Source organism: Brachycentrus maculatus, unplaced genomic scaffold, assembly GCF_059751285.1.
Source record: "Brachycentrus maculatus isolate JH-2025_06_01 unplaced genomic scaffold, ASM5975128v1 h1tg000250l, whole genome shotgun sequence".
NCBI lineage: Eukaryota > Metazoa > Arthropoda > Insecta > Trichoptera > Brachycentridae > Brachycentrus > Brachycentrus maculatus.
Window position 1 is genome coordinate 243,942 of NW_028281001.1, and position 24,774 is coordinate 268,715.

Sequence of the window (24,774 nt, forward strand, 5' to 3'; positions counted from 1 at the left end):
AACATTCAACTTGTAAGATAGCAAATAGTCAATGATCACGTTTTTGTTAAACAATTCCCTTGGTCACTTTTTCCTGTATGACTACGATATGATAGAGAAAAATAATAAAGATTTTTGATGATGACATGAAAGAAAATTTGATATTTAAAAGATTTATTTATATATTTTGTCATGAACATAATGACAACTTATACTACTTAAATTACTATCACTCCGTTTCCCCCTCAGAAGTAGGCAGAGAGGATGGAAAGCCACAGTCTTCCGTCCTAACATACACTCCTTGCTTCTTTCATTACATCTAGTGATACATGCCTTTCAATTACGCAGACTTTTGACAACGATTATATTTATGATGAAATATGTAATTGTAAGCATCCAACTAAGTAAGTGTACACTTGTTTGTATAAGTGGTCAAGGTTTGTTTATTTTTTTGAAGTCGTCAAGATGTGTTTGTATTTCAAATACTCTTTTTTTTTAATTCTGAATTACAGTTTTAAACTTACACTTCAACTATTTTTCTACATCTTTATGTTGATTAACTGAAGGACTCCTTTCATTTAAAAAATCTTATATTTCGCAAGTTAATTAAATCAAAGGGTTTTTAGAAATATTTATTGAATGGTCCTCACGAAAAACCCTTGAGTGCTATGAGAAAAATCGGCGAAATGATTAAAGCTCTTTAAAAACATTTTTAATTAATAAAGGATATTTATAAAATGAAATATTAGGTAACCAAAGTCAAGTTCGCAAACAAAACACGTGTATTGTGGTTAGATGGTTAAATCTCATCCCTTTTTGCTCGCTTCCATTCCAACTCCGTTTCATTCCTTTTACAATGTAGAGGTGTCTTTATAATGATTGCAGCATGATGAATAACGTCTCCACGACAATGGGTACAGTTCTACCTAACTTCTGTACTGCGACTGCGGTGTAGCATTCTACAATGATTCTACACTGCACTACGGTCGTACTCTCTTCTCAACCTTTTTTAATTAGTATTTTTGAAACATAAGAAAGTAATGTTTTAGTTGTAAATTGCATTGAGAAGTGACTAGATCTACAGATGATTGGATATGAATTTTGAGGCCTTATGTTATAGAGAAAGGATTAAAAATTCATTTTTGAAACGTATCGTTGTAATCAATCAAGTTTTATTGTTTTTAATCATAGGTGAAATAAACTCATTTTTTTAAACGATTGATTATCCATCCCAAGTTGACTTAAACTACATATTATATAATCACACAGCTATTTATTGTCATATATTTTAAAAAGTGGTTGTGCCGTATACAAATAAATTAATGAATAAACTTTTAATTTTTTATTAAATTTTGTAGTTCGTTAATTATAATATATTTTATTACAATATTTTTAGTGTGTCCAAATACTTTTTCACAAAATATGGATTATCTCCAATTACAGGAGCTATTTTCAATTTTTTTTTGACGAGTTTTTTTTTGGAAGTCTGGGCATTTACGGGGCCGACGACCGTCATAGGCTGGTTTAAGTGATCACTTTACACACGTGTGACATTCACCAACTCTACCCATTATTGATAACCACACTACTCAAATTCTTAGAAGTTCTATATATATGAACCAATTTAGAAACCTTGTTCTTGAATCACTAGAACTTCACTAGAGACATCTCGGCTGTCCAAACTCAAAACACAGTAAGGGACATTATTTTTGTAGTACGTTTTTTTTTGCATTTTTGGACTAAGTATATTCTACTTAGTCCAAAAATGCAAAAAAACGTACTACAAAAAAAATGTCCCTTACTGTGTTTTAAGTTTGGACAGCCGATCTATTGGTGAGATGTAAAGAAACTTTTTATAAAGTCATATTTTTTTGTTGACCTTTAAAAATATTTAAAATCCATATAAGAACAATCAAAAGCATTGAAAATATAATACATATGTATCAAAAGCACGTTTTTAGCTATTAACAATATTTAGTTTTGCGTACGCTGCTTTGTTTAACAAATAGTACTGCTATTGAAAATCATGTTTTTAGGCGTATTCTAGTATGTTAAATAAGGATCTTGCATACATCAAAATAAAAGGGAAACTGCTGAATGAAAGCTTTCTCTAACCAACCACAGATGGCTCCCGTAAACTCAAACATAAAGCGTCATTAGATTTATGATATTTATAACAGTTTTAAAAATGAATGTAATGTGATTGTCAATCATGGGTAGAATGGTGAATGTGGCACGTGTGTAAACAAGGAAGGTCATTAGCCTTGTAAATACCCAAGATTCAATATTTTTTATCACGTACATATGTTGAGATGTCAAAATTTATTTATATTTTGATTTATAAACATGATTTAATTAATTGGTTTTCTTAAATATTTGTTACGTGTTTTTTTTTCAAACAAAAAAAAACACGTAAAAGAATCTCACAAAAAATAGAAAAAGCTTGACAGTTGAACATTCACAGGTGAACTACATTCGCGCTTCCCTCCTCGTAGTAGAATAGTGGAACCTTTATACTTGCTCACAGCCATGCTGCTCCCTGGACCGGAAGTTGACGCGAGCCTGAAAGATGGGGCGGTACGCAGCCGTGTCTTGCTTTAAGGCTTCATTGCCAAAGAGAGAGTAAATCGCAAATGTAACGCTCTCATTAATAAATATAAAAAGAACTCTTATATTTTTCATTTGGATTCGGTTTTTTTAACGTGAGAAAATATTTCACATTTTACCGGGTTTTAACCACATAAAAAAAATAGTTTCGACTTTTAAATTTTTTAATCATATTTATATACAATACGTGAATTTTTATTAATTAATAATTACGACTGAAACAATGTGCTTAATCGAGATATTTTAAACATCGACGTATATTTATCTGCTATAACAGCCAAGTTTCCAAAAAAGTACACCGTAAGAAGATAAAAAAACTGAAATATTAACTGGTTTCATAATATTTTGAGTGTTTAAATCTTTGTAAATAAATTTTAGAGTTGTCTCTTAAAGTCTCTTTGCAGTTATTTATATTTATATCTCAACACAGATCAACAGAAGAATATGAAAGTCTAAGTATTTATTCCGAAATTTGATGTGTGGTTGTCAACCATACGTAAATTGGTGAATGCAACACGTGTTTAAAAGAATCACTTAAACCAGCCTTAGATCAGTTGTAAGCCCTGTAAATACCTATACTTCTTAATACTTTTTCATTTTTGTTGAGATTTCAATATACCTTTTTTACAACGCTCATCCGCATCCAATAGGGCACCGCATCAAACTTAAATAATGTTATATTTATTATTAATTATATGAAAGTAAGGTTATCAGTCTTTTGCTTTAGGTCAAGAGATACCAATCAAAAGTATTTTCATATCGATTTTGGAGTAGAGAAACACTTATATTTATTCTGACTCCCCTAGGAATCGAACCTAGCACCTCCAGCATTGTAGATAAATGTGCTAACCACTACACAATGGAGACGGATACAACATTAACAATATTTAGCATCATACGAATAAAAAAATAAACAGTAATTTAGAGTACTGTTCATTTTCGACTCTTTTAAAGATCTTTCTCAAGCTAAAATACCGAAGGGAAAATATTTGAGAATCTACCCGAAATCAATAAATATGATTTATTATACCCGTTGTTATTTTAAAAGGAAATAAAAATATATTTTTTAAATTGTTCCAACTGTTATTTCAATACAAAATACATTTCCAATAGGAAATACAATAATAAAATCTTACGAAAAATATTACAAAACGCTTCCGTTCTTTTAATTTTAAACTCGTAAAATTTCGAGGTTTACACACCAAAAACCAATTTCGCCCGCAGTAAAAAAGAATGAATAGCAAAATTTGATCCACAAAGCCTATTAAATAAATGCGTTTTTAGTTCAATGAACTATTGCTGCAAAAAATTGAATCTATCAGAGTTTTTTTTAGAGACATACATATATGAGTTTCTATCTATGTATATTAATATTTTTTTATGTTTTCAAAAGTAGAATTACTTATGCTAATATCGAAGTTACAAAAACAAAGGTTTTTGAATTTTCGCTGGCAATTCTATAAACCTAAATAATTGTATAAACGAATTTAATATGGATAATATTTGTGTATTTGTTTTTTTTTTTATTCATTACTTTATAATTGTATTATCTTAACTCATTATTCAGTATATAAACGTAAATATTAAACAAAACAAGGTGAAAATGAAAGTGTGTGTACTAAATTAACAATAGAATGCGCGAGATTTCTAAAAGTATCAAACGTACCTTTGAAGCATACAAAAACTTTGGTCAAAATGTATTTTGCATTTCTAAATATGTATTTTTTTTAATAACGTCTAAGTGACTAAAATCTAGCCACGGCTTAAGCTAATCAGCTAATCATGGCCAACTTAGGCTTCAATTTTATTAGTTTTATAGCTTATTCTTAGTTGTGAATGGGTTTACTCTTTATGTTTAAAGTACCTATGACTTCACGTGACTCATGAATGAAAATCCAAGGCAACACTCGTTATCTCGTTAAAGGGCTGATTTTAAACAATTCAATGAATCTAAATTAGCAATGAAGTAATGTTGGTATACGATTCGTTTGTTTATATACTAAGTATTTTTATTATTTAACCTAAAAATTATGGACGTATCCATAATCAACTAGCTAAATATATAAGATTCGTCAATTTATTATTTTAAGTTGATGAAAGTTCACGACCTATTACTTCAAAGATACTATGTTTTAAGGGTCAGACAAGAGAAATAGCTGAGGAAGTACTCTTTCATTTTACGATGCAAGTAAATTTCTCAATAAAGGTTCCTGTGAACTTTTATAGCCCCAGTCCATAGTCTGCGCTCCTGGTTAAATTCATAACTACCCGGTTCTAGGCCGTATCCTTTCAGTCTTAGATGCGTCTACCTTGACCAAAGTTTAGTGCTGGAACCCGTGGGGTAATCTGCTTTAGTTAGTTTTAATTTGAACGGATAACATCTTAAAACCTTCTGCCCCCCTGTCACTTTTCCCAAAGGTACACTCAACTATAAATTGAACCCTCTCTGGATTTTTAGTATCAGCGCGAATATTTTAAATTGATCCATTTGAACTTTGAAGTATTAAAATACTTCACATTTTTTATAATTTGGTATAATTTTTAAAATCAATTTTTAAAATAACTGAAAGCAAATGAATTATAATGAGTTCACTAAAAAAATTACCACTTATCTTTATAATTATTTTGTTACTCAAAAAAATACAAAAATTCTTGATTTACGTATAAACATATGAACATTTGAGTTTTAAAAGAGCTTTTTATTTGTCATAGGCTAATTAATGCTATCATTATATACTCTTTGTTGCACTCACTATTCTACCTTCGGTTGAAAATCCCATAATTCAATTTTCGGATTTACCAACAGATAAACAAGAACTTACACAAAACAAATAAAATCAGGTATGTCAAACACTTGAAAGTGGCTGGGTCAGGAGTCGTAATAATCGTCGGGTTTGTATGAGGAGATGCATGAATGTTGAAGAGGCAAAGAATGTTTGCAAAGACAGAGTGGTGTTTATTGCATTCATTTTTTATAATTACGATGCTTCACAAACCTTTAGAAATTAAACATACAAGACTTATTGTGGTTTACTTATTTCATTATTTTCCATTTAACTAGGGTGAGTAAGAAAAACGTGTGGCTAGGTTCAGATAATAGGTATAATGTATGTTTTGAAATCATATGTATGTTACTTGATAAAATACCCCGATGTGTTATGACCATTACCGTTAGGCATTTAAACTTCAAACCCTCAGCCACACCCGATAGTGCATAGGGCACTGCATCATATAAACGCAGTGTTATCTTGATCGTTTACACGCGAAGGAAAGGTGATCAGCCCTCCGCTTCAGGTACCAGTCTAGGGTAATATTAAATAAATATTAGAATGAAAATATAAAATTTATTTATTTGATCCCTTTCTAAGAATCGTACCAAGTACCTCCAGTGCGGTAGCCAAGCGTGCTGACCATTACACTACGGAGGCGGACAGGATATTCAATACTGGTGTAAAGACTATTGTAGTCTTTACTATAAGTTTTGGTTGCTTCGAATAATATAATAATGACGCCTTTTCACCGAGCTTTCATAGAACACAATATTTGTATGCTTGTATTTAGAGTACCCTGGTTTCTTAGACCAACATGATGTAACATATCGTTAACAGTAAACACATTTAAGGGTTAGTGAATTTAGGGAGAAAGGGATTTGCGTCTATGAGGTATTTTCTGGCAGCAGTAAAATATAATGGAATATTTAATGGTCCATCAACGAAGAGATGTTCAGCGGTTTTGTGTTGTTTTCATGATAAGGGGAGAGAATATATTAAAATAATTAAATCAAGCAACCTCGGATTGGTTTCCCGAGTATTCTGAAAGCAAAACACTTGCGTATTCTTGAGACGAATGAACCTAAGTAATTTCTTCTTCAGTTTTATATTTGATTTGATTTAAATATATATTGATTTTATTTGAGGCGTAACGGGCTTAAAGAGACTCGGTGAATAAAAATCAGTGAACTTTAATACATCGAGATTGCAATAGTTAACAGAACGCCACTTAAAAAAAATATTTTTTCGGTTTCATAAATTTTGCTTTCTATTATTTGACTCTTCTTTCCACCCAAATGGTGCAAAGGTAATTAATTACAATCAATCACCGCAAAGCTCAAATTTCTTGCTTTTGTATATTATGTCATTTTCTCCACATTCTTAGTCTGAATAATTTTAACCAACGTCTTATATTTTATAAGATAAATGTGAAATAAGTAAAGGAACTTTATATAAGGATCATTATTTCTAGATATATAAAAAAAGGAATATGGGGTTAAACTAGGTTTGAGTAAAAGAAAAATAGAAATGACTCGGAATAAGAAGGAATATTTTGAAAAAATCTTTAAAAAATATGCATTTTAATATTTTTTAATAAAATGAATATTCTTTTTGGTTGCAAGACATCGCTTGTAAAATGGAATGAATAATTGAATGATATTCGATGTACTTCAATCTAAAATATGTAATTGAGGGTTAAAGTGTGAGAGGTAAAATGTGTAATTTTTTTACATATTTGTTTGGTACATAAAGTAATTATATATTTTTTAGTAAAATAACACATTTAAATTTTGAGCTGTTTCTCCACTAACCAGGTCGATGAAAAAGGTTCCCTCAATTTTATTATTGCCACCACGCTATGTGTAAACAAATCATCAATAAAACATGTTGAAATCGAATCAACATAAAAACTCATTTTTATTCAAACGAACGCCCGACTTATTTTAACACCCCCAATCGATCACGGTCCGTTAGATTTAACTACGTCTATTAAACTAAATGCCAAATTTCATGTTTAGTGGGAGCTCGTAAATTTAACGTTAGTTTACATCCAAACTTTGTTTATGGGTGGATGATAGTTAATTTGTTTTAACATTAATCCATTGTTTAACGTTATCACAATAAAAGTGAACTAAGCAAAGAAAATGGGGTAAGTGTTATCTCGGGGTTACTTTTATTAATTTTGGGGTGAGTTTTAACTGATAAAGTAGAAAGGTCAAATAGTGCGTATTATTTTCATGTATTTTAATTTAACTGAAATTTTACCTTTGCTTATTTCTTCGACAAATCATTTTTTTTTATTGTAGAAATACTCAAAGATTTTAAAAAAATGTACATTTAAAATTTATAAGACATTTTTTTAATTATTTTGTTCATATTATTAAAACTTATCAATTTATATTAACATTCATTTCACATTTTTTACTATCCAAAAAGACACATTTTTAAGGTAATAGAAAAAAACGGCATAAAAGAAAAAGTTGACAAATGTCTTCCAAAATATTATATCGAATATTATATATAATATTATTATATTGGAATATTATATCGAAATCGTGTCAATAATAAACCGAGAATCACGAAAGTCATAATTATTTTTACTAATCATTTATATTGAATTCTACAAATATGACGAGTCAACACGATTAATTTTGCATATTTAACTGCAATATCTTTCCTGATCTTACTTTTTTTTATATTAACAATAGTTTATTTTACGTGAACTGATATTGATTGCCTATTGTTATTTTTGTTATTGAAACACTTTTGTTATTTTTGTGTAGTAGAATTTCAAATAAATTTTACTGTAAATTAAAGTTTTACTTTAAGATACAATTTGTATAAAAGTATATACATGGCCATTTGTTTTTTAACAGTTTTTCGGTTATTAAAAAGCAGTCAATTTTATTTCCTATGATGTAAACGAGAAAAAATAAAATTTATATATTTAAATGATGTTTTTATGCCAAAAAATATTTAAATATCACTTGAGTTTTGTTAAGATTATAAGGTATTATAATAATAACTTGGCAATTGGGTGGATGAAAATTTGTTTCTCGGAAGGAAATGAACAGAATCCTTAATTTCATGTGATATTAACCTTTGTTGTGTAATCTGAATTAATCTTAAGATCCATATTAGCATATTAATGTTTCCAATGAATTGAATGGGAAAAGTTCGATCCTTAGAATTTCTATACAAAGGGTGGATGTGTTCAAAGTATTATTGTTTACCCCAAATAACGCAGGAGTTAGCCCTTGATGAAATCTAGATAAAACGGTCGACTTAAAATTTAATAACGGTGATCAGACATTGGAAATATCATAATTACATTCAATATCATTTGTAATCTCATGTTAAATTTATATGCATAAATCTATGGAATCACAAATAACCCCCTTTTTTCATTTGTATTGTTCAAATATATGTAAAAAGTGATGTTTGAATGGCAATGGAGGAAAAATACAAGGCATTATCGATCAAGAAGCAAGGAGCGTTGAGATGGTTTAAACATATGAAACGAATACGTGAGGAAAGAATGGTAAAAATAAATTATGAATGGATTTGGAAATAGGAGCAGAAAAAAATCAAGGAAAACTAACATGATCAAGTATTTAAATACTTGAAACCGGTCAGGCCAAGAGTTGTAATAATTGGCGGATACAGAAAAGGCAAAGAATATGTCCAAAGACGCGGTGGTGTTTAGTTTTTTCTCTCTGCCTACCCCTGTGGAGATGTAAGGTGATGGTAAGTTAGTTAGTCAAATGAAGGTTACAAATAACTTCAATGATGTATAGATTAACAAAAGTAAAATATTTATTTATTTTGATAATTAAAACATTTAAATCTATGTTTTTTGTAAGAATAAAAGTTTGTTTTTTACAAAACATGTATAAATGCATAAATGTTTGCTTAAGAAAAAATAAATGGCAGCGGATCAATTTCAAATTATGTTTTTCTTCTTACATTTATTTTAATGAAAAAACTAATAATATAACACGTCGTAAATGTAGAATGCATAATAAAAACATCGTGGTATTTTTTTCAACAAAATGGAAGAATCTTTTGTTAATGAGACTGCTTTAAGGGCAGCATTAATTAAATCCCTTAAAAAAGCGGAATTAAATCCGAAAACAGTTATTCAGAAACGCACAAATGGTAACCATTTATTCGAGGGTGGTGATAAAAAGCCCAGATACATTTATCCTTGTCCAATGTAGAGCTTTGTACAAGTACGCCCATAACAGGGCCGAGCTTTAGAATTAACGGATGCTTCGTCCCTCACGATGGCAAGAAGAAAACAAAATCAGCTTTTTTAATGCTGTGCTTGAATGTAAGAGGACATTCATGTGAGTAATGTACCTCATGATATATTATACTCCCCTGGTACATAAATCATTTTTTTTTATTTAAAACCATTTCATGCATATGCTTTTTTTCTTCTTATATTATAAACTGAAGTATTAAAAAATATTCAGTATAATTTATAAGCACAAATATATGCTTTCAAATTATTTTATTTGTCTGAATTTGAAACTTTAAATATTTAATATTTTTTTTAAATATTACTGTCAGTTATATCATATAAAGGTAAGCAATTTTTTTAACAAATGGCGTTCTTTATGATATTATTAGAAGAATTTTTAATCAATGTTAATAAATGTTATCTTAGATAACAAACGTGCCATTTTTTCAAAAATAATTATAAGTACAGTGGCGTAGGTAAATCAGGTATTTTTTCAGTGTATTATAATTAAAATACTGAAAAAAACATGATTTACATTTTTTCTTGTTCTTCGATAATAATTTCTCATCTAGAACCTCCTAAATAGGGTAGAACTAATCCAACAGAATTCTCCGATGCCGCAGTTTCACTAATCTCCCCCATTATTCAAGCACTACCCAAACCCATTTCTTCAGGTTTTCGAAGGAAAAAACATACAATTTTGTGCTAAAATTAGAAACATCTTTTCCAGCTTGTTTTATACAAATTAAAATAATATTTTTTAACAAAGGAATATAAATAAAGCACATTATTTTCCACTGAAAATATTGTATTTGCTACACGAATTCATTTACCAAGAAAATATTCGAGCACACAAAAATAATCACGTATTTATAAAGAGATACGTGTGAAATAAACCTGAGTAATTTCAGATTTTCCTTTTCTTGGTTTTTTTTTTGTCTTAACATTCACTCAAATCTCGTTTTCATTTTCCTTTGAAGGAGGAAAATAATGAATAGAGATACGCGTATTGAAGTATTTACCCAGTGTTAATGGTAATATAATTCATCCGTTGGAAGAAGTCCGGATTATACGATATACGTAAAATGTTTAATTAACTTCGGCTTAAGAGTATAATGAACTTTTGCGATAGATTTTCCACGCTTTTCTTGATATCAAAAGGCTTGGGAATTACTGTGTTAATCGTAAGCTTGCGTGTTCAAAGATTTAAAACTAATATACTTACAAAAACTGTATAATAAACCTTATCTACACAAATAAATGTAATTTCACTTTGAATTAGTTTTTTTGCAGATTGAGATGTTTATTAAGATTTCTGAGTACCTACGCAATCAAAATCTTTTACTCGTAAGACTTTAATTTATGGACTTGTTAACGTATTTACGTATTTATTAAAGTTTTGAACACTGTTTTTGAGTAATTAGTTGTAATTTTTTATCAAATATATATTTAAATTAATAAAATACTTATTGCGATCTCATATGTGAAAGAAGGTGTCAATTAGACGATTTATGGTGGGGACATTCCAAAATTTGAATAATTCAGTCAATCAAATTAAAAAAATATCGGGCGAATTTCGCTCACTCCTTTCAACAACGTCATATTTAAAAAAACTTGATTTTTCGGGAGATCGTTTTTAAAGTTAAAGAATATAATGAAATGTATTAAAAATAAATATCAAGCCACTTATTGAACTTTTCACTGTGCAACAGATCTTTTTAGGTAAAACTTGAAGGTTTTTTCTCCATTTGAAAAATATTTAGCATATTATTAGATTAAAACCAATATTTTTAGCTTTTCCACTTTATTTTTATTTGACCAGCGACCGGGTTTCGTCGAAAATTAAATTTTAACTTAAATTCACTCAAATTTAATTTGAGTGAATTTAAGTATTGTATGATATTAAAAATATTTTTCATATCATTTAATACTTAATTTTAATATCATACAATACTTAAATTCACTCAAATTAAATAAATTTCTTAATAAAATTATATCAAATCATGGTTATCAACTCCTGCCTTGTTTTATATGTAACATGACAATTTGTATAGCCTCCCACCAGTCTGATGATGTGGTAACGACGAAACCCGGTCGCTGGTCAAATAAAAATAAAGTGGAAAAGCTAAAAATATTGGTTTTAATCTAATAATATATTAAAAATGCAATTCCATCACGAAGTGTCAGTGGATAATATACATCCAATATTTAGCATATTTAAAAAAAAAATAAACAATACCTTTCTACGAAATGCCAAAATAACACTTTTTGCTCTGTAGCGGGTAAATATTAAGTTAAAAATATGCCGCTTTTGCTGAGATATAATACATTTTTTGGACATTCCGAAAACATGCACAACTGAAAATTTACGATTTTTAATATATGACGTTGTTGAAAGGAGTTTGATATCGTATATCATAAAGCAATGTCATTTTGTCAAATGATTTTCGTACTGAGATAAAGTGATTATTTTACCAGAATTTGACAAATCATAAGCCCTGATATTAGCGAGACTGCCACATTCTACTTTACAAGGTATATATTAAGATGTCAATATGAACAACTCAGTAGTGGATTAGCCCAAATTTGTGAACAAGAAAGTTTTACAAATAACATAAAGCACATGGTCTTTGGATTAGCTTTTACACGTATTCAAGCGGTTTGATAATCGAAATATATGTATTTCCCTTACCGTTCGATTTCCCATGTGTTTGACTCTGCAATGAAGTACCGTGGATTGGCCCACGATGGCAGTCACGTTACGCGGTGAAACGTCATCGAAAAAGGGTCGCTCTGGCAAAGTAGGAAACCTTTGCCGTGATTGAAGCTCTGAGGACAAACCAGTTAGACTTGCTGGACCTGAAAAACAACAAAAAGAAACATTCATGAGTAAGTTCAGTTTATGCTCGCATATTAGACATTACCAATATGCGACAAATCGCAACTTAATTTTCCTTAAACCGTGGTAACATTTGGCGAAATTGAATATTTTGCTTAAAATTTCGTTTTTGTATAAAAAAAAATATTTAAAATAAATACCATTTATGGGTTATTGAAAGGTAAGAAGTCAAAGAAAAAAGCAATATTTTTTCAGAATATATCCTCATAAAAGTCACATTTCAATATATATTCTTAAAATAAATTGCGCCTAAAAACACATTCGACTTCTGGCGCAGCCATCCGCGTTTTGAATTTGAAGTTTGCGAGATTCTTTTTAACCCACAACACGAAAATAATGATACCATTTAATTAATATTGTCTCTCAGAGGGAACATAAAAAAATCATAATAATTGGAAGTTTCATAATTCTAAAAAAAAGGTTTTCTTTAGGATGGAGTACTAATAAAAATAATAAAAATCACAATAATGGTTTTATAACATTTTTCGTGTCTCCCAATACTTGTTTAAAATTGGTGAATAAGTATAAGGGAACACTCAAGATGTTCTGAATAAAAATTATCCTGTCAAATTATAAGCTGCATATAAAATTTTAAATCATGTTTTCGGGCGTTTCCAGTATGCCAAAGGGTCCGTTTTTAATACAAGTTTTACTTGGTGAAAAGCACTTTATTTTAAAATCTTTAGAATCACGTGTTAAAATATATTCCGCATCATTTTCAAACACCGATGAAAGAGCGGAAAAGGCGAAGATTGCTTGCAAAGACAGATTTGTGTTGCGTTCTAATATTTCTACCTACCCCTGCAGAGAAAGGACGTGATGGTTAGTAAGTTATTTTTATTTAATTCGTATTTAAATAAGTAATAGAAATTACAAATGTGATAAAGACAAAAAAAACAACAATAACAATAATTTAAAATATTATCCAAAATTAAACAGTTACAGACAAAAATTATAACTGACAAATATGATCATTTTTAACGTAACAAAAATGCACTAGTATAGCATAAATATATATGTATTTGTTTCCGAAAAGTACTAAATTCTCTACTAAATGTACAAATTCTAAAGAATCTTCTTCCCCCTGAAATACACTGGAATCCTCGAAACCGAAAATAATGACCGCAAACGGAATAAAGCGACCCGGAAGACTTGCATAAAGACCGGAACGAGGAAAGAAAAAGAAGGAACGGACAACCGGAAATACGGTAGGAGGAGTCTGGATGTGGAAACGCAATACGAAGACCATCCGCTGGACAGTGAATGCAATTTCACGAAATCACCAACCAACCGTGATATTAGGATATGCCTCATTTAATATTATCCTGATTACATTTAAAATTCATCAGGATCTTGCGACAACTTACATGGAATATTTTTCATGAAAGGAAAATATTTTTTTTTCATTTTTATCTTCTCAACTAAGATGAAGAAGAATATGAGGGTCTAGGCATTCAGAGAGCTTATGACCTATCATAAGCTGGTTTGATCAACCTATTACAGCTTAATGCCCAGACTTCTATATTCCTCTTAATCTATTTTAAGATGTAAAAATTTAAAATAAAAGAAACTCAGATTATTGAATAAGCATTAAGACACTCTCAAAATGTTATGGATATATTTTTTAATTTTTTAACACTTATTTTACATTAAACATAATTTAAAAAATTAAATGAAATTCGACGTAAAAATGCGTTAAGCTTCATCATTTTATAGATAACGCAATATAATTAGGTTCTAAACATTAAAGGTCTCTTTGGAAAAAATCTTAAGTCTTTAGTATTAAAAAAAATTAATAACCCGCAAAGCCTCTACTTTTAGGGGTTTGTCTGCAGATATGATAGAAAGAATAAATGTGAAAAATGCATCACAAACACCCAGAACTATTGAAAATAAATCATTCTTCAATTCATTTTGCAATTGACGGGAATCGAATCAACGACTCTTATTGCCCAGTTGAACGTCAACCCAACTACACCACGGCGCCTACCTATAAAATTTTACAAAATATAATGTAAATATAGGATGATTTGTAATTTTCTAAATGACCCGGGTGAAACACTGAATTCAGGTCATACTCTTTCATCCGGGAAACAAAAGATAAATGTTATTCTCAGTAATTTTTCGGGAGATCTCAATCCCTTCCATTCCCGAGGGCTGTTTATACATCATGCTCCGGTCGTCTACGGAATCTGACTTCAGATCTGAATCAGGAATTTTAATTTTATTGAATTACACTTGATAATCGTTACTTAAACTCGTTATATTGTTACCTTGTCTGCTATCTGATATACTTGAATAGACTAAATATAGAAAATTATGTTTTTATAAATAATAACTAATCATCAAGCCGCTTATCTACAGGGGAAAGCAGAGAGAACAGAATTCTACAAGCAATATTCTTCCACATTAATGGATGTATTAATATAAACCCGGTGATTATTCCCACTCCTAAGTAAGTTTTTGAAATTAAAGATCATGTTAAGTTTTCCTCGCTTCTTTTACTAACTAAATCGGCCTCATATTTTAAAACTGTCTTTTCTTCATTCATTCAATCCACATGCCCAAACCATCTCGACATACCTTTTTTAATTATATCGATTATGCTCATCTCAGCCTTGAATTATTTTATTTTATCACTATTCGAGCATATATCAAATATACATAATTTTGCAGTGCATTTGTTTGAGAGATCGCATTTTGACTGCATTCGATCTACTTACATCCTTTTTTACCAATTTCATGCTTCACTTCCACACACTAGGATTGGAACCAGGACTCTGTTGTTTATTTCAAATAATATTTTTATCATAGAATACTGAGAGTTATTTATCATGAGAACGTGTATTAAAATTAAAATGATTGATTTACGAAGATTGCGCATGAATTTTTTAAAAGTTTTTAATTAAAAAAAAAAACCTATCCAAAAATATTATTGTTTTCAATATTCAAGGTCCCAAAAGTACAAACCGTTTTGAAAAAAAAACTGTTTTCTCCAACTATTTAAGGGTGAAAATTACTTAAATCTAAGTCAAAGTTCATATTTGAGATATAAACATGACTTCACAATACCAAAATGCAATACCAAACAACTCCAACAGAACTTTAAATATTTGAAAACTAAGTCTTTCAACAACCTTCTTACAGACATAAAAAAGACGACTTTTTAGAAGAATTCTAAAAACTTAATTAAATATATTTAATAAGTACGCAAATTTACTAGGTACGCAAATTTATGATTGCTTAAAATTAAAATCAAGTTTTTGAATTTGAGTGGGTGTTTAAAAATAAGAGTTTTCCGTTTTAAAAAGAGAGCTTTTTGTTAACGTGTAATGCTTACAAAACGGTTTTAAAAGTGTGAAAAAGATAATATTACAATATAAAAGCTTTCATTTCCCATCTCCTTAATCCTTCCTTGTACTGTGCTTGGGTTACTACCCTTTCCCTTAGGGTGTTGTTCGAAGGCTTTCACGCTAGTGATGTCACTGTACATAATGCGGGAAAATACGGTATATAACTACACCTCCTAGCACATAACGCTCCAAAACTGCTCGTCCTTAAAAATATAGAATGGATTCAACTCGCGTTATGATCACCTAAGGATTCGGTTTACTCAAAATGAGGACGACTTTTAGCACTCGAGAAACGCGTACATTTAACTAAAAATAGAGAGGAAAATCGAAAAATTTATCCAAAACACATACAATTCTAAAATGTAAAGGAAATTTTAATTAAAGTAGATTTTAATGCTTTTGTTCAACGTTTTGTAATGACTTTATCCGTAATGTAGAAAATAACGCATTTAGTTTGCATGTGAAAAAATACCTTACTGTTGTATTTTTTTACGTATATCTGCACCTAGATGATTTTTTTTTTCAAAACACATTACATACATAAGTCATTTATATAATATTCCCGATGAGTATTTTCTATTTCTCATTTTGGGACATGGAATAAAAGTTAACAAGACTTAATTTATAGTGTAAAATCGCGACTTTATTTCAAAAATAAATAAATTGTTTCACATTGATTAATCTAAAGGACATATTATATTTTCTTAGTGCTATTTATATTTAAAAATACTGCAGTATCTCGTTCGCCATTAAATGTTTAAAAAGCAAAAAAAGTAACAGAATGTGATCATACAACATGTATATAAATTGATTTTTAACTTACATTTAAAAAAATCCTGTATTGAAGTTATTACTTCTACACATTATTTAATTCAATTTCTTGTCTATTTTAGTTTCATTTCTACCAGTTTCATAAAATAAAGACAACACTGCAACATAACGAGGTATTGTGGTAAAATAGAAAATACGGTAGAGGGTAAAAAAGCAAGTCGAAAAATATGTATTGTCGGCTCGAGGAAAATAAATTCACCGCAAAAAGTAACAGGATAACAGAAGAACAGAGTAGGAGTATAGTGAAACGCGTAGACCTGTTAGAAGTCTTGACAAATTGAAATGGGTTTGTCCGAGGTCTTTCCTCTTATTCTACTATACACTAATATATTCTTCTGGTATCTAGCAACACCATCCTAGGATTGAAAAACAACGGATTTGAGAAAAAGATGATGAAAATTAGTAAATATATCATTACTTTTTCTCAAATGGTAAGAAAAAATATATAAAGCTACTGTGGAATGGTTTAGCCTCAAAGAAAAAACCCATTTACCTCCTTTATTTTATGATCTCCGGATTATACTATGAAAACTTCCTTGTCCGGGATTTTTTCACTCATTTTGTATTTTGACGTTGTAAGTCAAAATTATTACAGCAAATGTTCCGAGCGGACATACGATATTTTGTAACCAAGTGCCACTTACGACTAGGTTGTTGACTTTTATGACGGTTTTGTGTGTTTTACTTAAATTTACTGACCCCTTAAAGGCACATAAAATCATGTTCTTACAAAATTATGTTATTTTTTTCGTACATAGATCAAGTATCATGCTAAACATGTTCATTTTTCAGTTTCACAAAGTCACCTAAAAATAAAGTGTCTGACGAAAAATGCCCATCGATGTGACTTAAAACATATATAATACATTAAATATAATAAAATAACAGCATAGTTTTTTCCACAAATATTTTATTTGACTAGTGGCCGGGTTTCGTGGTTATCTATAACCTAAAACTGGTAAAGATAAATGACAAAATAAATAATTTGTGGAAAAAACTAATAGTTGTAATTTTATCAAATAAAATGAAGGTACACCAATTAACGTCAGTACAAAACCTAAATATATTAATGTACTATTAAAATTTTGAAAATTAGAGTATTAAAACTTAGAAAGTATTTTTTTTAATTACAAGATATTAAATACTATATTAGTTTAATTTTATTATCACCCGGTTTCGAATCAATCAACTTCTTTGTCAAGACAAGACAAGACGAGTTTCAATGAAATGATTTAAAAAAGTTATTTTATACGTTTAAAAATTAAATAACACAAAGACAGTGATATCAATGTTGACTATAGCTAATTACTCTTAATGTTTACAAACTCGTTTTAAGTATAAAGTTTAAAAAAAGCACATTTTTTTTACGTTTAAAACGTAACACATGTAATAGATTTGAATAGAAATTAATACGTGTTTCTTTAATGTTGGAGTATGGGATCTTTGGAGTAATTAAAAGTCTTTATATTGTTCTTAATTTACATCTGTAAAAGAGATATAAATAAAAAACAAACCTCTTGATTTCTGTTTACGATAAATTGGATTATTTTAAGTATATGTTTTTACTAAATAATTATTTTTAATGTATTTAAATATTTCCCAACTATCAAAATTTGGTAATATAGTTATTATTTATTTGTTTAAGAGAAAGAAGAAAAAAATCTTTAATTTGTTTCGCAATTAGCGGAATAATCGAACCCGCGACGTCAGTTTCGCAATTGAGCGTCTACCAATTCCACGGCGCCTGTTTTATTATTTAGTAGTATTATTTAGTATTATTTAGCAGTTGAGCGTCTACCAACTCTACGGCGCCTGTTTTATTATTTAGTATCTATATAAATTATTACTAAAACTGTCCAATTTTTTCCTAAATTTTTAAGCCTTCACATTAATTTTTAATATTTTTTTGTTTCTTGGTGTATCAATATAATTTGTGAAATTTTCATTTGATTTAATTTAGGTACTTTTTAACACGATAACGTTTAATATGTTATTCTTGTATTCATTTCATTCCGAACCCAGATGCTACAAGATTACAGATAAACCCTTTTAGAAGCTTTTTAGCAGAAAAACGTATTTCCACATACGTATGTAGAAATCGACAAGAGACGTTAGTCCTTAGATTGATTAGATGGTATGTAAAAGAAGATACATACAAATATATCAAAAATATATTTTAAAGAGTTTTTGGATATTTATTTTATTAAGACCAAATTTATCATTTGTTGCATATTATAAAGCTGGGCATTGAATTCAAATCAACAATAGTTTCGACGAACCATTGGATATACCTAAAAGTTTCAAAACAATATTACTCAAAGTTGTCGCAATTCATTGGTTTGTCATTATCGAGGGACATGGGTTCAACATCGTTACATGGTTATCAAGGAATGCTTGGGAAACACAGCAGTTTGAACTATAGTTTATCAATGAAATATCAATACCTCGGAGATAGTTTGAAGCGGAAAATTTTCGTGAAATAAGTCATTTTTATTAAATCATAGTACCGTGTCTTATACGAGTATAAGAACCTAGTATCCTTAGTGTGAAAGTAATTTATACATTTTACGAAAATTATAATAACTGATTACTATTATTATATTATATATTATTGAGCTTCTTATTAATTTCTCTCTCTTTTTATTAAATGTTTCATTAAAAAATATCAAATGTGATAGTACGTCATTACTTTTTTAAGTACGTAAATTGGTAGAATTATAACCAATTAAACTAACCACGTTGCTTTCTCGCGAAGGCAGACAAGATAGATTGTCACACCACACCATCTTTGCATAAATTCTTCGCCTCTTCCATGTTCATGTATCTCCTCGTACATACTCACTGAATGTTGCTACTGACTTGTCCATTTTCAAGTAATTGATCATGAAAAGTTTTCGTCGATCCACCCTGCTTCTATTTCCACTCATATTCACCTTATTTTTTACCATTCTTTCCATACTTATTCGTTCCATATGTCTTTACCATTATTTTATTTATTGTTTCGGCATTAACTTTGTGGTAAGACATGTTACAATGATTAAAGAAAACACTTCGTTTTTTACCACTTGAGTTTTATTATAGACTAAATGTTTCAGAAGTTAAACTTCCATCATTCAGGTCTGTATAATAACTTAACTAATTACTTATTACTTTCTGTATTTTAACTTCTGAAACATGTAGTCTATAATAAAACTCAAGTGGTAAAAAACGAAGTGTTTTCTTTAATCATTGTCTTTACCACTCATCAAATTTTAATTTAATGTTTAAGATGATGTTTATCTTAAATCTAACATTAATTCCTTATTTCACAATTCAAATATCTATAATAAAATTTTCTGAGTGATCATATTTCAAAAGAATTCAATCTATTTCTACCTTCTTTTGCCAACATCAAACATAACTTTTTAAGGAAATAATCTTAATTTAATATAAATAAACTTGAACTAAAAAAACATTTGAATAAATAAACACGTACTTAAAACAGAAAATTACTTTTTAAACAGCAGGTTTCCGAAAGCTCTTACTATTCCTAATGTATATTCTCCTATTTATTTTCATCTATATCACAATTCTCTGAGGACATTTCTGGTTCTTTTGCTCATCTCGTTAGCATAGAGATAAGATGAACAAAGCAAAGAAAAAGAAACATACATATGAATAAAAGCGCAAGTCCACCACAAAAGGTTTTTTTTTAATTATTGAAAAAAAAATATGTACATAAATAATTTTATTGATTAAATTTTATATTCAAACCTCTTTTTCTTTACTCAATATTCCATTCTCCTTTTTAGTAGAGTTTATTTTATGGATCACATTTAGATATTATATTAAAGCTAAATGATAAAGTTATAAAAAAAATCCATACGTAAGGTAAAATTATCCACAACTTATAATAAATAACAACTCGCATATTTGTGTTTTCCATTCCTTATTTTAAGAGTTCAGAATTTTGAACATTATATCTCAAAATAAGAAACTTAATTTTTTTCCTAGAATTTTTCTCAATTAATTTCAGTATACAAGGATGCTCTTTTCTTCCTTCAGTCATTCGTTTACTCGGAATTGTTTGCCCTTTGCCTGTTTATGTGGCCCTTTTGTGGTGCACGCTTACAAAGATTTCAGTCTACTGTTTGACATAGGGCCGACAGGCTTATTAATAACTTCTTACAATAATATATTATATTACATAATCTAGTAGAAAATTTCTTCAGCCGTAAAATCATACGTAGAAAGAAATGACTGAAGATCTTTTTATAAAACTCATCTAAGAAAATAATAAAAAGCAAGGAATAAATTAAAATATTCTCTATCATGCAAATATTTTAATTTCATCTCATAAAGATTAATTGAACATTTAAAAATACAATTAAATTTGAAACTTTTTTTAAAAATTTTCATGCCTATTTTCATAAATTTAATTATATCGTATTTTTCGCATGTGAAGTAATTAGTTTTATACAATTTTAAATAGCTTTTTGAGACATTAAGCGCTGAAGTTTCAATATTGTGTATTTAGACTACAGGAGAACCACTTCAGTATACAACATTTTGCACAAAGTGAATCCAGAGTTGAACTACTATCCTACTACCCGTATACATAGAGTGTACATTTATTGTAAGAACATGTAACCCTAGTCTTGAGTATGTACCGACATTTGCAAGTAGTGCATTTCGTAATTGGTACTATGCGATAGTTAACTTCATTAGTTTAATCATATCACAGCAGAAACACACACACATACGTTAATAAATATATATATATATATATATATATATATATATATATATATATATATATATATATATATATATATATATATATATATATATATATATATAAATGTATATATATATATATATTTATATATATATATATACATATATATATATATATATATATATATATATATATATATATATATATATATATATATATATATATATATATATATATATATATATACATATATATATATATATATATATATATATATATATATATATATATATATATATATATATATATATATATATATATATATATATATATATATATATATATATATATATATATATATATATTTATAAATATATATGTATATATATATATATATATATATATATATATATATATATATATTTATATATATATATATATATATATATATATATATATATATATATATATATATATATATATATATATATATATATATATATCTATATATATATATATACATACGTTTTTCAGGATATTTAATTCTGAATAAACCCTTACTTTTATAACGAGATTTTTTATAAAGTTTACTCGGTTAATACTAGTACTTTTTTAACGTACAGGGTTTGAACATGATGCAGAATGCATTGAAACACGTGCCACAATAGATTTTAAGATAAAGTTTTTTTTATTATTACCAAGCAAAATTTAAATAAAAAATGGATAGATATTACCACAAAGTGACTGCCGAATCAGTAATGAAACATAAAGATACTTGTATGAGTAAAATAGTTTATATTTTTTTAAAGGAACATATACAGTCATATCCTCTTATTAATATTGTCATATATATGTGAAAAAAAAAAACAATGATATAAAAGAAGAGAAAATATTGTGTTAACAAAATATCGAACAGATTGACGTCGTATTCTTTGCCTTTCACATAGCTTCAAGCTAAAAAGATAATGGTCCAGGACGTTTGTGCTATGGGAGTCCCTTTATAGGTCTTGTTACTCCTTGCGCACAGAAGTGAGGGAGGCCCTTTATAGGTCCTTTCATCCCCTGCACACAGCTGTAAGTGCATTGTCCCTTGGGTGCATTTATATTTGTATCAAAAGTTCCAACCCCGAGGCGTTTATGCAATAGAAGGAAAATGGTTTCCTTCTGATAAATCTATGGGATATTTTTATGCCTACTTTCGTAGCATTTCAAATGTTGAGAACATTTGTTATTTTTAACAATATCACGAAAACTATCGTAAATAAAACGTTCTACATAAAAAGTTCACGCTGATATTTTATTTCTAAAATTTACTATTCGAATTATTACAACTCCCAAAAATGTTGTTTATTTATATGTTTAAACACAGACTTAATTAAAATCAACCATTTCAAGTCATTTAAAAATATGGTACAGAGCAAATAGTGTTATTATAAGTAATAATCCAAAAAATGTTTTTTTGGTTAACTGAACATATATGTGATTATTTCATTCCCTTAAATAACCTGTAAATTTAGTTATCTTCAAGTTAATCAACAATATTTTGACAACAATTTTGAAATAGTTAAATAAACAAAAATCAAAATACGATACATTCTTTATTGCTATCTAAAATATTTAAAATCTACCTTCTATAATCAAATTAATATAATTCATCAAGGGTTGTTACTTTTAGGATAAGATTACTCTAAGGATAAGTAACCCTAAAAATCTTGTGCAAATTCATTATACAATAATTACTTAAGTGCAGTTATATGACATTGAAAAAAACGATAGAAAATAGGTAAAGAGTTGCTTATTCAATGTTCTATATCATTGCTGCTATCTCCTTTCCGTTCTCAGGCACATACTGGTATAAGATAAGGATGACGATATGTTTGTCCCAAATGCTGATGCAGATTGTAATCCGATGAAACCACATGCAATACCAATTTGCATGGATATTTTTACTATGCATTTCAAAGATACCGTTCTGGTCAAAATTTCCAAGCCACTTTTCAATTTGCTTAGATTTAAGAGCTGCAATAATATGTGTAGGGATTTTTGTATTTGACGGTTCATGCTTATGCAAAATTGCACTATACTTTTTTGATAGAATGTATGCAAAGATGATGAAAATGTGATATCGTTTCAAAGGCAAAACTTTTTTCAAAAATATGTAACGAAACTAATCCTCCTAAATCTCATTTAATATCTCACGTGAAGTTTATTTAAACCAGTGTTTTTTCGTATTACAACGGACGAGGTTTGGCTATTAATTCTAAAATAAAACCCTCTTTTGTAAATAAGAAATTGAAGTCATTTCACAAAAAAGCATAAACTAAATAGGCCTTTTTGAAAAATTACATTTGTTTTTAAAATTCCAAAATATTTTAAGTTATACTCGTTTGTACTCGTATATAACGTAAATGAAAAAAACAATACACTATTGTTTTGAATTTAATTATTTTCGTTACAGCTATTTTGCCTGACGGATGTATTATAAAAACATCATAATAATACTAACTTTCATGGCGACATAGCTGTTAAAAATAATAAAAATCTTTCAAATTATAAATCTTCATTGAATTTACACTAATAGTTTATTCATACATTTTCAACAAAGAGATACTTTTGTTTATTATTATGACACTCTTTACGATTTTAAAATAAATAGAATTTATAATTTACGTTTATTGGTAAAAACAACATTAATTTTAAAATATTTTGAGTACCTATGCCTAAATACTTGTTCACAAATCTTGATTATCTCCAATTATTGGACTTATTTTTCTTATAATTTTGAGACATCTCATCAAAGATGAAGAAGAATATGGAAGTCTGGGCATTTACGGGGTTGACGACCGTCATAGACTGGTTTGAGTGATCACTTAACACACGTGTAACATTCACCAATTCTATCCATTACTGTCAACCACACTGTCGTCAGCCCTGTAAATGGCCAGACTTCCATATTCTTCTTCATTTTTGATGAGATGTCTCAAAATAATATGAACAATAACTTTCATAATATGTACTTTGACCTACTTCGCTTTTAAGTTTGTTTTGACATTTAAACAAAGATGAAGAAGAATATGGAAGTTTGGGTAGTTACAGGAATTATTACCTCTCAAAGAGTTGTTAAGTGATTATTTGACAAAGTGCAACAGTCACCATTTTTCTACTTTATTTTAAAATAACGTATATACATTTACATTAAATTTTACTTAAATATTTGTTTGTAAATTTTCATTCAATATTGTAAATATCTCCTTATTTATGTACAGTCGTTAACCCCTTCACTGCTGCAGTTATCATAAAGTTGACAAATTTATAAGTGCATAAAATTTTATGCACACCTTACTCCTACAACAAGCACGTGGCGGATGTAA

At 28.6% G+C, this 24,774-nt stretch overlaps 1 protein-coding gene across 3 annotated transcripts in view; it reads right to left on the bottom strand.

The window, feature by feature from the left end:
* Window positions 1–24,774, bottom strand: part of LOC148306142 (zwei Ig domain protein zig-8-like) — a 353,698-nt gene that overhangs the window by 86,981 nt on the left and 241,943 nt on the right. For all 3 annotated transcript variants that reach the window (XM_088265555.1, XM_088265554.1, XM_088265553.1), the window contains one exon: window positions 12,296–12,462. In XM_088265555.1, the coding sequence (XP_088121681.1) occupies window positions 12,296–12,462 (167 nt within the window). The remainder of the gene's footprint in view (window positions 1–12,295; window positions 12,463–24,774) is intronic.